A 13,484-nucleotide genomic window follows, 5' to 3' on the forward strand; every position below is an offset into this window, starting at 1 on the left:
TTCTCACAGGATCCAAACTTAAATACATTCTTTTGTGTCTGGCTTCATTTGCTCAGCATTACGTCTGTGAGGGTCATCCGTGTTATGTGTAGCAGTAATTTGTTCTCTTTTATTGCATAAATATACCACAATATAAGTATCCATCCTAATGTCATAGGACATTTGAATAGTTTCAACTTGGGGCTCTTATGTTAACGTTTTTGTATATGCATGTCTTTCGGTGAATACGTGCGCTCATTTCTCTCGGGTGTATGCCCAGGAAGTGGAGTTGCTGGGTCATAGGCATATGTTTAGCTTTAGTAGATACTGTCAAACAGTTTTCCAAAGTGGTTGACCAGTATGCACTCCCAACAGCACTTATGAGAATTCCTGTTGCATATAATATTTTTACAAATTTAAAAGAAAAAACTAGATCAAATGATACAAAACATATCATTATGACTTCATGTTTAAATTACATTTTAAAAGCTGCTGCATAGGGAAAATGTTAACATTCTCCAAAATGTTAACAGTGGTTATATTAGAGGGAGGAGGGGAGATCCCAGAGTATGTTTACCTTCGACTTGAGAAATATTTGAAATGCTTTACAAGCATATATTTCTTTTACTTTTAATTACATTGTGTTAAAAAATATTAAATAGAACTAAAAGGAACTTTTAGAACTAAATTTTAGAACTAAAATAGAACTTTATGATGAAAAAACAGCATTGTCGTCCTGTACTCTTCTGCACCCCTCAGTCCCACAGCTCCCGGCTTGCACGCCTTTAATTACTTTCTGGTTCCAAAGATGTGTTGAAATCTCTTATCTGCCGCCTCATTCTCTTTATCCTTGGGGGTTTATATCTTTTCTATTACTTTACTGTCATTAGTGAGGTTTCAAGAAGGAGAGGAAATTAATATGATCAATCTGCCACTTTTAATCAGAAGTCCATGCATACAATCCAGGCTGATTTGGGACATTATCATGTAGGGAATGGGATGTATCAAAGAACAGCCAGCTGCTTGTTTTAAAGATATCATTCTGGTGACTGGGGAGGTGGGCAGGGTGAGGATGGACTGCGAAGAGGAGCAGTCAGAGGCTTGTGGGGAGAATGGTTCAAGAGCCAATATACAGTTAGGAAGACACAGAGGTAGGCTTCTCACTTAGCTGCAGCAGGATGGAGACAGCAACATAGAGAGCACAAAGATTTCGTGCCTCAGGGTCACAGCCCACCTCATGGGGCTGCTCACCCGGGTTCTGCTCCAGGATAGACTCAACCTGGAAGGAACACAGCAGACTGTAAAAGCTGGGAACAAGGAAATATACCAGAAATGGCAAATACTTGGCCACACTCCTTAATCCTGAGCCCAGGGCAGACGTAGTAATCCATCATGGCACTCTCTCCTGCGGAGCCTGGAGAGCCTCATACTCTCTCAACATAGTGACAGCGCTGCTAGTCAGTCAGTGCTGGCACTCAGAATGCTCCAACTGCCCTCCTGGGACTAACAGTTTTCCGCCCCCTCTCCGTCAGCCCAGGCTGTGTTACCTGGTCCTTCAACAGGGGCAGGGTCCCCTTCTCTAGGGCCTCAGCCACAAGCTGTTGTTCCTCAGACAGCTCTGGAGGCAGAAAAGAGGGTGGTTGGCAGAGAGGAGAGGCACATGGTGGGACAGGGCTTCAGTGTCTGATCAGATTCAGGACAAGCATCAGAAGGAGGTTCCAGAGAGCCCCTTGGGAGTGCTAGATTTATTCCAAATGGGCTCCTGCTATGGTTCCTGCTTCCCTCTTAACCTGCAGGAGGTCATAGACTGTGCCAAGGGTGAAGAGGAGGCAATCCCTCAATCCCTGGGGCCTGGGGAAGATGGCTAGTTTGTGAAATGTGAAGGCCTATCTCCCACAAAATGTAAAGGGCAAAGTATTCCCCCTTCCTCCCAAGATTTGATTCCCCACACACTCCTCTGCTCAGCATTTCCTCCAAACCAGCATACATCCAGACCCCTCCTCACCCCTCAAGGCATCCAGGACATCCAGAATGGCTTCTGAGCGCGCCTCTACCAAGATCCCAGCATCATTAAAAAGGCTGCTTATGAGAGGACCTGCTGGGTCCTCCATCTGTAGCTCACCAGAGATCAGGACCTCAGATACCTAGGGCCAGGAGATGGGGGAGATGAGCACCAGTCCCTCTATAGCAGATTGTCTGCGGTGTGTCAACTGCCCTCCCCACCGGCTTCTCCCTCTCTCTGCCTCACTTCTTTTTTGGGCCTCTTACTCTTTGCTCTAGATCCTGCAGCTGCGCATCTTCGTTGAGGCACCTAGTGAGGCAGCTTAGCACATCTTTTCGCTCCTGCTCAGTCAGATCCTGGAGGTCTCTCACCATGTCCTGCACCTTCTCTTTCATGTTGCTGAAATCCTCCAAACTCAAGGACCTCCCTGTAGAGGCAGTAATTAAGAACCCAACCTACCCAGCCCAACAAGCTCCATTTCCAAGACTCCTGTAGATCCCATTCTTCGTCTATTCTTTCTTTTGGAGACCACCTCTCTGTATCTTCCCTTCTTCTGACCTTTTCGTGTTAAAATGAAGCATCCTTCCCAGGCACTCACCATCATTGCCTCCCACTGGTGCCACTTCCAGCTCCCCAGCTCACCCCCAGTCTTATACCAACCCCAAGTTCTTTGGGCCACACTAGGAGTAGTGAGAATTTAGAGGAAGTTAGAACAGTGGTTCTCAACCTTGACTGTGCATGAGAATCACCTGGGGAGCGATTAAAAATCCTAAAGCCCAGGCCACACCCTCAGATAATTAAATCAGAATTTCTGGAGGTGGGACTCAGGCATTACCAGCTTTAAAGTTCCTCCAGGTGATGTCTATGTACAACCAGTGAGAACCACTGTGTTCAGAGGAGACGGATGCAACCTCCAGACTAAACTTGAAATCTGCTTTGGGCACTGCCCCACCATTCTCCCCCAACCCTCCCTCCCAACACACACATACTCAGCTACCCCATCTGAGCTGCAGTCCTGAGGCCAGACGGCTCAAGAGTGAGTAAGTACAGCCATCCTGGACACAGCTGGCTCCCGTCCTTACCTAAGCACCATGAACCTCCATCTTTCTCTGCAAAGAGAGGAAGAATAATCTCAGAGTCTTCAGGTCACCTCCATTCCCCTATAGACATTCTCTTCCCAGTGGTGGAGGTTTTCATTCTGGGACTCCAAGCACTCACTGCCCATGCCAGGGAGCCTCCATCCTCATCACTGTGTGTAAATGACCCCTTCCCACATCCTGGGAGATGGGCAGCCACAGGATTATGCCTAGATGGTTGAAGAAGAAACAGAGACCCAGAGAGGGTGCAACATGCCCTCAGTCACTCAGCAAATTGGGTCAAAGCAGGGACTGGAATCTATCTCCTGTCTCCTCTGTTATGGCACTTTAGAATGACAGAGGTTCACTCTTTTGAGCTAGCAAGACCTTGCTAGGACTGAACCTGCAACTTCTACAACTTCCAGGAGTTTCTTGAATTTTCTAGCACATCTAGACCTCTCTCTGCCTCTTCCCAAGCCCTCTTAGGCAGTGCAGTCCTTCTGAGATCCAAGGAAAAACTGCAATTCCAGAGGAGGCCACATTCAGAATCGCAGGGATCCTCTAGTCTAACCCATTCATTTTAAAGTCAGGATAACCATGGCTCAGGAGGCTATAGGGCTAGTGAGTGGCAGTCAGGACTAGACCCTGAGACCATTTGACTCCCAGACCAGCACTCCTTTCACAGCCAGAGCTATCATGTAAGAACTGGCCAGGTAATTCAATTGTGCTTCCTAGGCCAATAAGCCTTCAGTAGAGCCTGTGACTTCGGGATCCAGCATACTGACTCCCATGAAGCAAGTGAAAGTTGTGAGAGCCTGGAAACCTAGGCCAACATGCAATCCAACCTGCTTCTCCAACAGGCAGATTTTTCTCCTGCCCTTACCACGGTTCCCACCCCTGGGTGCATCCTAGTACATTCTCGGCCCGAATAACTTTATAATTCCAGGCCATTTGTTACACTCTTTTTAAAAATACTATCCTTGCCCATTCTGGAATGATGAACAGGAGGCCCAGAAGCTCACTCACCTTCTGGAAAGGACTCTGTTTTGCCCACGAAATAAATATCTAAACCAGCACACACAAAAAGAAGACCAGTTATCAGAAAGACCAGTTCTTTCTCTGTCAGTTCTTCTTTCTAGCCTTTCCCCAATTCTCACACCTCGCCCCCCACCAAAAAAGAAAATACTGGGAGACAGATGGTAGTTAATACCTCTAGAAAAGGATAAGCGTCATGGTGGGGCAAATCCTGGGTCTGCAGTGTCCCAGCAAGGAGCCTCAGTCCTTCCTCCCAGTCCTGATCCCTCCCTCTTCCTTGGAACTTCCTCCCACCTTCTAGCTCACCAGGACCCCTCCAGTCCAGTCACCCCCCACCCCACCGCCAGCCCCCACCAGGCCTTGCTTACCCATCCTTTCCATGTTGGAGAAGACGAGCTGCTTTATTCGATAGCCCAGGACCCGCTTGGGGGGGGTGGTCACTGCCCTTTTTTGCTAGGAAAAAGGAGCTCATATTGATTGATCCCTAGGTGCTTTATGTAGTTATCTTGCCTGATCTCCCAAACAATCCTGGGAGGTAGACATCTTTATCCTCATTTTACAGATGAGAGAACTGAGGCTCAGAGAGGGTCAGTAGGTGAGCCAGTTTCACAGCTAAAAACAGTAACAGAGCTGGAATTTGAACCTGCATCTGACCCCAAAACTCATGTTGTTTCCACTGTTCATTCAACAAATGTTTATTGAGGATCTGTTTTGTTCCAGGCACTGTGGCTCCTGCCCTCCCGCCTCCTAGAAAGGGAGGCAGACAATGAATGAGCAAAAAATCCTTGTGTAATTATGAACCATGGGAAGTGCTATGAAGCAAATGAAAACAGAGTGTCACTGGAGTGACACGGGAGGGACTTAGCAATGCCACACACACTTTCTCGGGGCAAGAAGAGAAGTCATAAGAAGACCAAAGAGCAGGCAGGACTGCTCAGGGAGTTCTGGAGGAAGAGCTGAAGAGCCTGGTGTCTAGGCAGGCATGCCCCTGACCTGCAGTGGGTGGGTCAAGGCTGGCTCTCCTGCAGCCCCTGCCTCCCAGTATCCTAACCTTGCGTTTGAATTTGAGACTGCCAAGATGCAGCCGGCTCCAAAATGTATATTGCCGTTCACTTTCCAGGGTGTTCTCCTCTGTTGTCTCCACAGTTTCTGTCACCAGATACAGGTTTTCCCTCCTTTTCTGGATTGATTTGAACATAGTGGGTAGTTTTCTCTTCAGCTTCCTGGAGGGAGTGAAGTGGGGATGAGAGTTCAAGATCTCGGGGGCCCCACCTCCCTGGTCACATTTCTCTCCATCAGCTAGTTCCTATTTGAGATTAAGTGCTTCTGAGGCTGGAAAACCAAGGAACATAGCACCCCCATCACAATTCACTTTACCCACCGGGGGCAGGGGAGTGCAAAGTGGGAGGAGAACTCCTTAGCATTTTTGGAAGATTACAGCGTGCCAGCATTGTGAGATACTTCACACATCATTTCATTTAACCCTCATCACAACCAACCCTATGACATAGGCAGAATTGCATCCATTTTTCATATGAGGAAATTGGGGCTTAGAGATAGGTTGTAAATGGTCCAAGGTCACACAGCTAATAAGTGTAGAGCTGAGATTCAAACCCTGGTCTGTGTGAGCCCAAAGCATGGGCCCTTCTCATGGCATTGAGATAGGCATCTGCCCAGCCCACAGTACCCTGTTCTCTGAGAAGGGGCTCCAGCTCCTCACACTGGTACCTGGGACCTGGCTGCACTGTCCACCCTTGGGTTCCAGAAGGCATCTCTGATTCCATAAGGAAATACATTTTGTGACTAAAAACAGCCTGATGGAGCCTCTGCTATTTCCAATTAAAAGTCCCTCAAGGAAGACCTACATCCTTGCCTCTGCTGAGCTTCCTGTACCCATCCAGTACCCTCCCCACCAACTCTATATACACACACCACATAGCCTCACCCTAGAAACAACAGGCATTCTAGAAAAAAATGAGCTCCCTTTGAAAAACTCCAAAGGCCTTTCTCCAGCAATACTGTGGTGGGGAAGGGTACTTCCAGGGACCGGTAAAATTTCACTGTAAGCCTTTCAGCTTTTAATTAAAAAGGAAAAACAAAAGGCATCCACTCTAGTCAGGGAAGGCTAGCCCAGGAGAATGGTGGGGCCCCTTTCCCTGAGCTCTTCCATACTCACTGACAGTTCCAGCTAGGGAAGAAACACCAACACCAACAACAAAATGATTACTGAGGGGGAAGGTTGGTGATGTTCCTCTAAGTCCCTCGGAAGCACCATACCCTCAGCTATCACTTGATTGGTGCCACCCTGGTGGAGTGGGGTGGTGGCACTTTCTGTGCAGAAAGTGTTCTACAAGGGTGTTTTGATTTCATTGTGCTTCACTTCAGCTCTCTTACTGAGCATGTACTGTGTGCTGGGGATAGACACAGAGAGGTTAATGAAGTCAGTCCCTGTTCACAAGTTGTTCCTAGTCCAGTGAGGGAGAGGGACGTGGAAATCACTGGCTTACCACAAGGCAGAGTGAAACAAGCACAAAATACAGATTTGGGCAACTCAGTAGACAAGAACAGAGGAGAGTGACCTCTTGAAACCAGCAGGTTTTGGTCCAAGCCAGAGTAATCAGTCACTCTGGAGGGTAGCAGAGATGTGAGTGGATTGGGGGTGTCAGAAGGTTCCTGGAAGCTGATCCTGGAAGAATGAGAAGGCTTCCTGAAGGAGAAGAGGAAGGCATGCGGGAATAAAGGAGTGGGTTGGGGGAATGCTGGGAGTAGGGAGTGAGAAGCTGTGCCAGCTGGGGTGCCCACACCTCAGATGCCCTTGGTGCCCAAAATGGGCTTCTCCCTGTCTTCCTCCCCACTGCTGCCACCTACAGCTTCACCTGTTCTCAAGGGAATCCAGATATTTCTGGGGTATCCGAGTGTGCAATATCTTGATTTCCTGCTCCTGAGACCCCTGGAAGCTCCCTGAAATTGTAATTTCTTTGGGCAATTTCACACTCAGCTCTCCCTTTGAGTCTACCATGTCCACAGCTCGGAACTCAGCCTTTTGACCTGGAAAGAGAAGGGTAAAGGTCATACTGAGGATGACCCAAAAGATCTTTCTCCAGAAAATTCTCCCTGGAGCAGCCCTATCCTGGGCTCCCCTCCACGATCCTCTTCCCTTCTGAGGAAGTCCTGCAGCTGTGGCTCTCCAGGAAACGCTCTTCTCACTGGGAGTCATCATGAGGTCACACAATCCCAGGGTTGAGCCCACTCTGCCACCTTCTCACCAAATGACCTTGGATAAGTCACTTGCCCTCTGAGTCTGTTTCCTCATCTACAGAAGGAGAATATTAATAGTACCTACTTCCTGTGCTTGAGGAAATTAAATAATGCAGTTAGGCTCCTAACAAAGTGCCTGGCACATATACTAAATGCTCAGTAAATGTGAGCTAGCCCTACTTAACGATTTGAGAGGCTGAAATGAGACAAGGAAAAGTAAAGCTAAAGAATTAGGAGCGCTTGCCAATTGGGAAATAAAAATTAAGCAGAGTTCAGTCTGTGGTGTTTGTAAGAACCATGCAGGTGTAAAGTGAGGCAACCCTGGGAAGTTGCCTGTCCATGTGGACTCTGCCCGGGCTGATAAGGTGCTTTCATAAAGGCCTTGATTCTGAGTCAGCTGCTGCCCTGGAGTTAATGGAGGATGTGTAGAAATGCTGCCAAGCTGAGTGCCTTAAAAGTCTCAGACCTCTCAGGTGTGAACTTACTACAGAGGAGGGACAGCTCCTACTGCTAGGTTTTGGGGGCAGCGCTGGATTTCCAAAGAAAAATGCATTTCAGAACTGGTGGAACATGAGAGAACTGGAAATAGTGCCTGAAATCAGTCCTGTATGTGACACTAATGTCTCAGGTCCTGTTTGTTTCTTGAGCAATGTAAACTTTGCATATACTTTATCAGAGAGAGAACAAAAATCAAACCTTATGCACACAACACGTACAGTATGGAAAGGTGGGGGTGGGGAGTAACTTTAAGAGGAGAAACCTGACAAACACTACCTCCGCCAGGTGACCAAGGTCAACATCAACAGTGATAAGTCATGTCGACAGTATGTGCCCTTGATATGATGTGATGAGAATGGTACTTCACCACTGTGGCCCTCCTCCCCAAAACCATTACCTCAGTCTAACCATGAGAAAAAAAGCATCAAATTCCAGTAGAGAGGCACCCTACAATAAGCCTGACCAATACTCCTTAAAACTGTCAAGGTCATCAAAAACAAGGAAAGTCTGAGAAATTGTCACAGCCAAGAGGAGCCTAAGGAGATATGACAACTAAAGGTAATGTGGTATCCTGGAGGGTATCCTGGAACAGAAAAAGGACATTAGGTAAAAACTGACATAATTTCAAAGAAATATGGACTTTAGTTAATTAAAAAAAACAAAAAAAAACCCTATTCACACTTTAACCACACCATCTGCGCCATATAGTTAAAAACTAAATAATTCATTTGAAAAGGGAGCAGGCCAACTTGCTGAAAACCAATTCAAATTACCAATTCACTTCATTCTTAAGGATTTTTTTTTTAAAGATTGGCACCTGAGCTAGTATCTGTTGCCAGTCTCCCTTTTTTTTTCCTTTTCTTTCTCCCCAAAGTTGTATATTCTAGTTGTAGGTCCTTCCGGTTGTGCCATGTGGGGCGCTGCCTCAGTGTGGCCCAATGAGCGGTGCCATGTCCACACCCAGGATCCAAACTGGTGAAACCCTGGGCCACAGAAGCAGAGCACATGAACCCAACCACTCGGCCACGGGGCCGGCCCCTTAAGGATTTATTTTAAAGTTTGGTTTCACCTCTGCCTCTGAATTTTTTATGCAAACAGATAGACTTTCCCTTAAAGGAAGTTAGCTCACTTAGTCAAATTTTTTTCCATACTTACACTTTGCCCCTGACCCTGGGGAGTAATATGATCATGGCAAAACATCCTAATCCTGGTTTAAAGGTTTTTTCTGTTTTCAGTGAACTGGTTGGTTAACAAACTGATTTTTTGAGAACTAGCTTTTAGCAAATTGGCTCTCGGCAATTTGCTTTTTAGAGAATTGACTCAGAGTGTTTGAAAAAATGCTAATCTGAAATTTTCCTAAAGCCCCTTGCTTAATTAAACTCCACTTGTGGAAAGGCCTGCCACCTCCCAGTAATCTGGGCACTTCTCTGGGTCACATAACAACAGCACCTGGCACTTAGCAGGTGCTCTAAAACACTACAGTGGTATTGTTAGAATTCTTTTCTATCTCTTGGTGAGACCCAAATGGGCTATAGCAGAGACGTCTGAGCTGTAAAACTCCTCAGCATGAGGCACGAGACACTGAAATAAGTCTCCAAGTGAGTGTTGAACAACACTTACCCTGGGCTTTCTGAAACCCAAGAAACCACAGAAATAGCTGAGCTTGGAGGCAGGGGGATGGAATAGACACCTGCAAATCCCTTCAAGCCTTTAGGGAGTTCTGCTTGCCAGCAACTTCCCTTTCAGTCATGATCTCCAGGGAACTTGATGGGATAATAATAATAACCACCGCCAGCAGAGTGATTGCAGTGAACTTTGATTGAGTGTCCTTCTGTGCAGGCACTGTGATAAATGATTTACGTAACTGATCTCACTGGATTCTTGCAACAGTCTTCTCTAGTTGACAGACAAGGGAACAAACTTAGGGAGATAAAGCAACTTGTCCAGAGGTCACCCAGCTGGTAAATGGCAGAGTCAAGCTTAGAAACCCTGGCTCTAAAGCTTGCGTCCTTTCTTAACCACTAAGCAAACTGCCTCCATTTATTTATTCATTGAAATGATAAACATATAAACATGTATAAACGTATAAATAGTGAGAAGACCTCAGCTAATTTAAAAACGAATTATTTACAAAGGGAAAAAATGAAAAAAGAAGACTATTTAGGATGAGTTCCCAATAAAAATTAATTTCCTGGGGCCGGCGCAGTGGTGGCATGGTTAAGTTCACACACTTCACTTCAGCAGCCAGGGGTTCGCGGGTTCAGATCCCAGGCGCGGACATAGCACCGCTCTTCACGCCACGCTGTGGCAGCATCCCACATAAAATAGAGGAAGATTGGCATAGATTTTAGCTCGGTGACAATCTTCCTCACAAATAAATTTAAAAAAAATTAATTTCCACTTCCCCTGTTCCCTTCTCCCCATGCAGCACTTCTGTACATTTCTTAAATTGATGTGTGTGAATGTGTACATACAAATTCCGCAGTTTATTTGTTAACTGGTTGATTTTGTTGATGGCAATGGGAAGTTGAGAGTAGGCTGGAGTAGGAGTGGGTAAAATCTCCTGGCTGGCCATCTCACCCAGCTCATACTGACCTTGGAGCCCAGAATCCGGCTTATCAAACAGCCCTTCACCCTCCTCTCTCTCCAGTATGTCCTCCAGGGTGAGGTCTGTTGTGTAGTACCGGCATCCCAAGAAATTTCTCTTCTCCCTCACCAGACAGAAGCAGTGAAATCTGTCAGCATCAATGAGGCTTCTGACAGCAATCATATTCCCTCTAGAATCCATCTCTTGGACCACAACTCCTGTGATTTCCTCAAATTTGCTGGGCATTGTGCCTGGACAAACTGGGAAAAGGAAGCCAATTTCATTTTGGTGGAGGGGGATATTAGTTCAGGTTTTTAAATCTTCTACCTTTGGCAGCCTGGGGTCAAGGAAGAACCAAAGTTCCTAGGACAACCAGCACCTGAAATTACTTGCCTTCCCTGTTTCCAGAAGGTGCGGGGGTCACCACACACTAAGGAGGGGTGACCATCACAAATGCTGGACTCTTCTCTGCCCCTCATGGAACGCTTATGGAGGAAAGGTGGAGCAGTGATTGCCTCGAACAGAAAGCAAGACCTGTTTTCTGCATCTCCCACAGCAGAGTTGCCCCCTTGCTCAGAGGGGCCCGAGGGGTGGGAAGGCAGGCCTGCCATCCCCTAGCCAGACTCTCACCAGTGTTGATGAACAGAGGATCCAGGAAGGGATGAAAGGCATAGCTGCCAGACCTCACATTACCAACCCCAACTGATTACTTCTTCCCTTGGCCTTGACTCCGGGGCCTCCCTCCCTTGCTGTACTCTGCAAAGCAGTTGGATGGGTGCCCCTACCAACCATTTCCCAACAAAATGGTGGTAAGTCAGCCTTAGAAGGAAACAAAAGAGAAAGGATGAAGTGCAAGAGTGGCTTGGAACTAGGAGCCCTGAACAGCCCCCCACCCCCAGGTCCTGTCTCCTCAGTTTTTGGTCACCTTCTGAAAGGTCCCTTACACTTGCTAAAATACAATGAACCCCAAAACCCCACCTGGGGCATCTCCCCCAACCCACTCTCTCTCTCACCCTCTCCTGGTCTACAATTGGCCCCTGTACCTCTTTATCTCCCCTGCCCTGTGGGACCCTCCATAGGCTTATCACCAGTCCAATCTGACACAGCTCTTCCTTCTCTGTCTCTCTTTGGCAACAGCTCTTTGTCCCCACATTGGACCCTTCAGACTCTCTTACGTCCAGATCCTTCTCACTCTCTCCCCTTTCATCAATCACTCTGCAACGGCTTCCTTTTGAGATCTCTTTGCCTTTCTTCAGGTTCCTTTGCTTCCCTCCTGGGGCCAGGCCTCCCCTCACAAGCTTCCTGGCCACCTCCCACTAAGTCCCTTCTGGCGGCCCAGGTACCTACTCACCCATGCTCCCTTCTCTGTCCCTGCCCCCATCACTGTGGCCAACTCTCAGCTCACTCCCAACCTAGGAATTCTTCTGGGTATCTGAAAAGGCAGCGCCCAGGGCTCACAGTCCCATCTCAGGGGCCACCTACCTCCTCTCTGTCCTCAGCTGCTTACCAGAAATGGAGATTGTGAGAATCCCCTCTGTAAGATCTCTGCACGGTTCCTGGCCGCTGTGTCTCCGGAAGTGAGACTGAATAAGAGAATTGAAAGGAATTGGAAAGCTGGGTAGGGCTAGGTGCCCCACCTCTCGGGCCTTTAGATAAGCTACATTATGGCTGGGCTGGAGGCAGATAAGGCCCTTCTCTTGGACTAAGGGAGCAGGTGGGATATATATTTTTTTCACATGGGCTGGAGGCAGATAAGGCCAGAGGTAAGAAACTCTTCCCTCCTCTTGGACTAAGGGAACAGGTGGTATATACATATTAACCTGATATACCTTGTAGGTGAGTTTGGGCCAGAGAATGGTGCAGAAGGAGGCATACCAAGCCATGCAATCCAGTGAGTTTGGAATAGAGAAATAGAATACGGGTGGGTACCAACCAAGTGCCAGCAGGCAATGGCCATGGCTATGACAAGTGTATGAGAGTGAACTAGTCAGACCCAGTTACCCAAATGCCATGCCATGGTGGGCAACACTGAAGACTCAGAGGGCAACAGCAGCTAACACCTGTAGGGAACAGGATGGGCCAGTAAGAACACATAGCCCATTGGGAAAGATGCCACCACCTGTCCTTGTCACTCACCTTCACCTCCAGCGAGAAGCCTCTGGCCCCACCCCTCAGCCCTCAGAGATGACCCCCTGTCTTCTGGCCCCTGCTTTCCTCAATTCAGAAAGAACACTTGAGATGATGACAGCAGTTCTAACAAATAGTAATAATATTAATATGGCTACCATGTGTTAAGTATTTACCACATGCCAGGCCTTGTGCTAATCCTCACAACAGCCCTAACCTCTTACACAACAGAGGAAGAAATTTGATGAGGCCGCAAGGCCAGTTAGTGGCAGAGCTGGGATTTGAACCCGATTCTTGTTGATGTGCCTCAGCCCCTCACCCTGACTGCATTCTTGCAGGTCCAAGGAAGCTGCCAGGGCACCCCCCACCTCCAGGACTGAGCCCAGGTGCATTTCTATTCCCAGTGTTGTGTGGGCCTCGCTCAGGGGTGGCAGCAGGTGGCAGGTGGACTTGGGCAAAGATCCTGCAATCTTCCTGATACCTACTCTGACCCGGGACTTTGTACCTGTCCTGGAACAGCAGATGACACTGCACAGAACATGCTGAAAGGCCAGGAACCTTGGAGACAGGAGGTCCTTTGCTAGAAGGACTCCCTCTCCCGGCCATGGGAATCTAAATAAGTCCTGGGTGGGTCCTCTCTTCCCCTCCCACTCCCACTTATGGCAGGAGAAGGAAGCATGAAGATTCCTCTGAAGACAGAAAGGCCAGGAGAAAAGGCAGGCCTCCCAGGGAAGGAGCACTGCAGGAAAAGAAGTGCGAACAGGGGAGGTATTCGGAGGATGGGACTGGGCACTCCCACTTAATTTATGAAGCCATTGCTGGACCAATCCCCTCGCTGGCCATGGCACAAGCCGTCCCTCTGCCAGCCCAACCTGACTCAGCCAGCCTGTGGAGCCCAGAGGTGGAAGTTCTGTCAGAGTAA

The 13,484-nt window shown here is 47.9% G+C and overlaps 1 protein-coding gene across 5 annotated transcripts; it reads right to left on the reverse strand.

Annotated features, from left to right (window-relative positions):
- Positions 1-715: 715 nt before the first annotated feature.
- On the reverse strand, positions 716-13,118 carry GSDMB (gasdermin B). Of its 5 annotated transcripts, XM_070483196.1 has the most exons (12): positions 11,943-12,021; positions 11,066-11,254; positions 10,444-10,695; positions 6,969-7,140; positions 5,144-5,315; positions 4,461-4,545; positions 4,084-4,122; positions 3,064-3,090; positions 2,248-2,408; positions 1,985-2,123; positions 1,527-1,597; positions 779-1,258 (listed from the first exon to the last, which is right to left on the reverse strand). In XM_070483196.1, the coding sequence occupies exons 3-12, from the start codon at positions 10,679-10,681 to the stop codon at positions 1,115-1,117; spliced, it is 1,248 nt and encodes a 415-aa protein (XP_070339297.1). In that variant the 5' UTR covers positions 10,682-10,695; positions 11,066-11,254; positions 11,943-12,021; the 3' UTR covers positions 779-1,114. The 5 variants fall into 5 exon arrangements, with proteins under 5 accessions (XP_070339299.1, XP_070339298.1, XP_070339297.1 ...); XM_070483198.1 differs by lacking the exons at positions 10,444-10,695; positions 11,066-11,254 and adding an exon at positions 13,068-13,118 and having other exon boundaries at positions 716-1,258; positions 11,943-12,018; XM_044745604.2 differs by lacking the exon at positions 11,066-11,254 and having other exon boundaries at positions 780-1,258; positions 11,918-12,024.
- Positions 13,119-13,484: the final 366 nt, after the last annotated feature.

Source organism: Equus asinus, chromosome 13 (assembly GCF_041296235.1).
Source record: "Equus asinus isolate D_3611 breed Donkey chromosome 13, EquAss-T2T_v2, whole genome shotgun sequence".
Taxonomy (NCBI): domain Eukaryota; kingdom Metazoa; phylum Chordata; class Mammalia; order Perissodactyla; family Equidae; genus Equus; species Equus asinus.

Coding starts and splice junctions, on each gene's coding strand:
- GSDMB (XM_070483196.1), bottom strand. CDS start 10,681: ATGCCCAGCAAATTTGAGGAAATCACAGGAGTTGTGGTCCAAGAGATG. Junction 5,316..6,968: donor CTGGATTCCCTTGAGAACAG/GTGAAGCTGTAG, acceptor CACTCCCTCCAG/GAAGCTGAAGAGAAAACTAC. Junction 4,123..4,460: donor CTCCAACATGGAAAGGATGG/GTAAGCAAGGCC, acceptor GTGCTGGTTTAG/ATATTTATTTCGTGGGCAAA.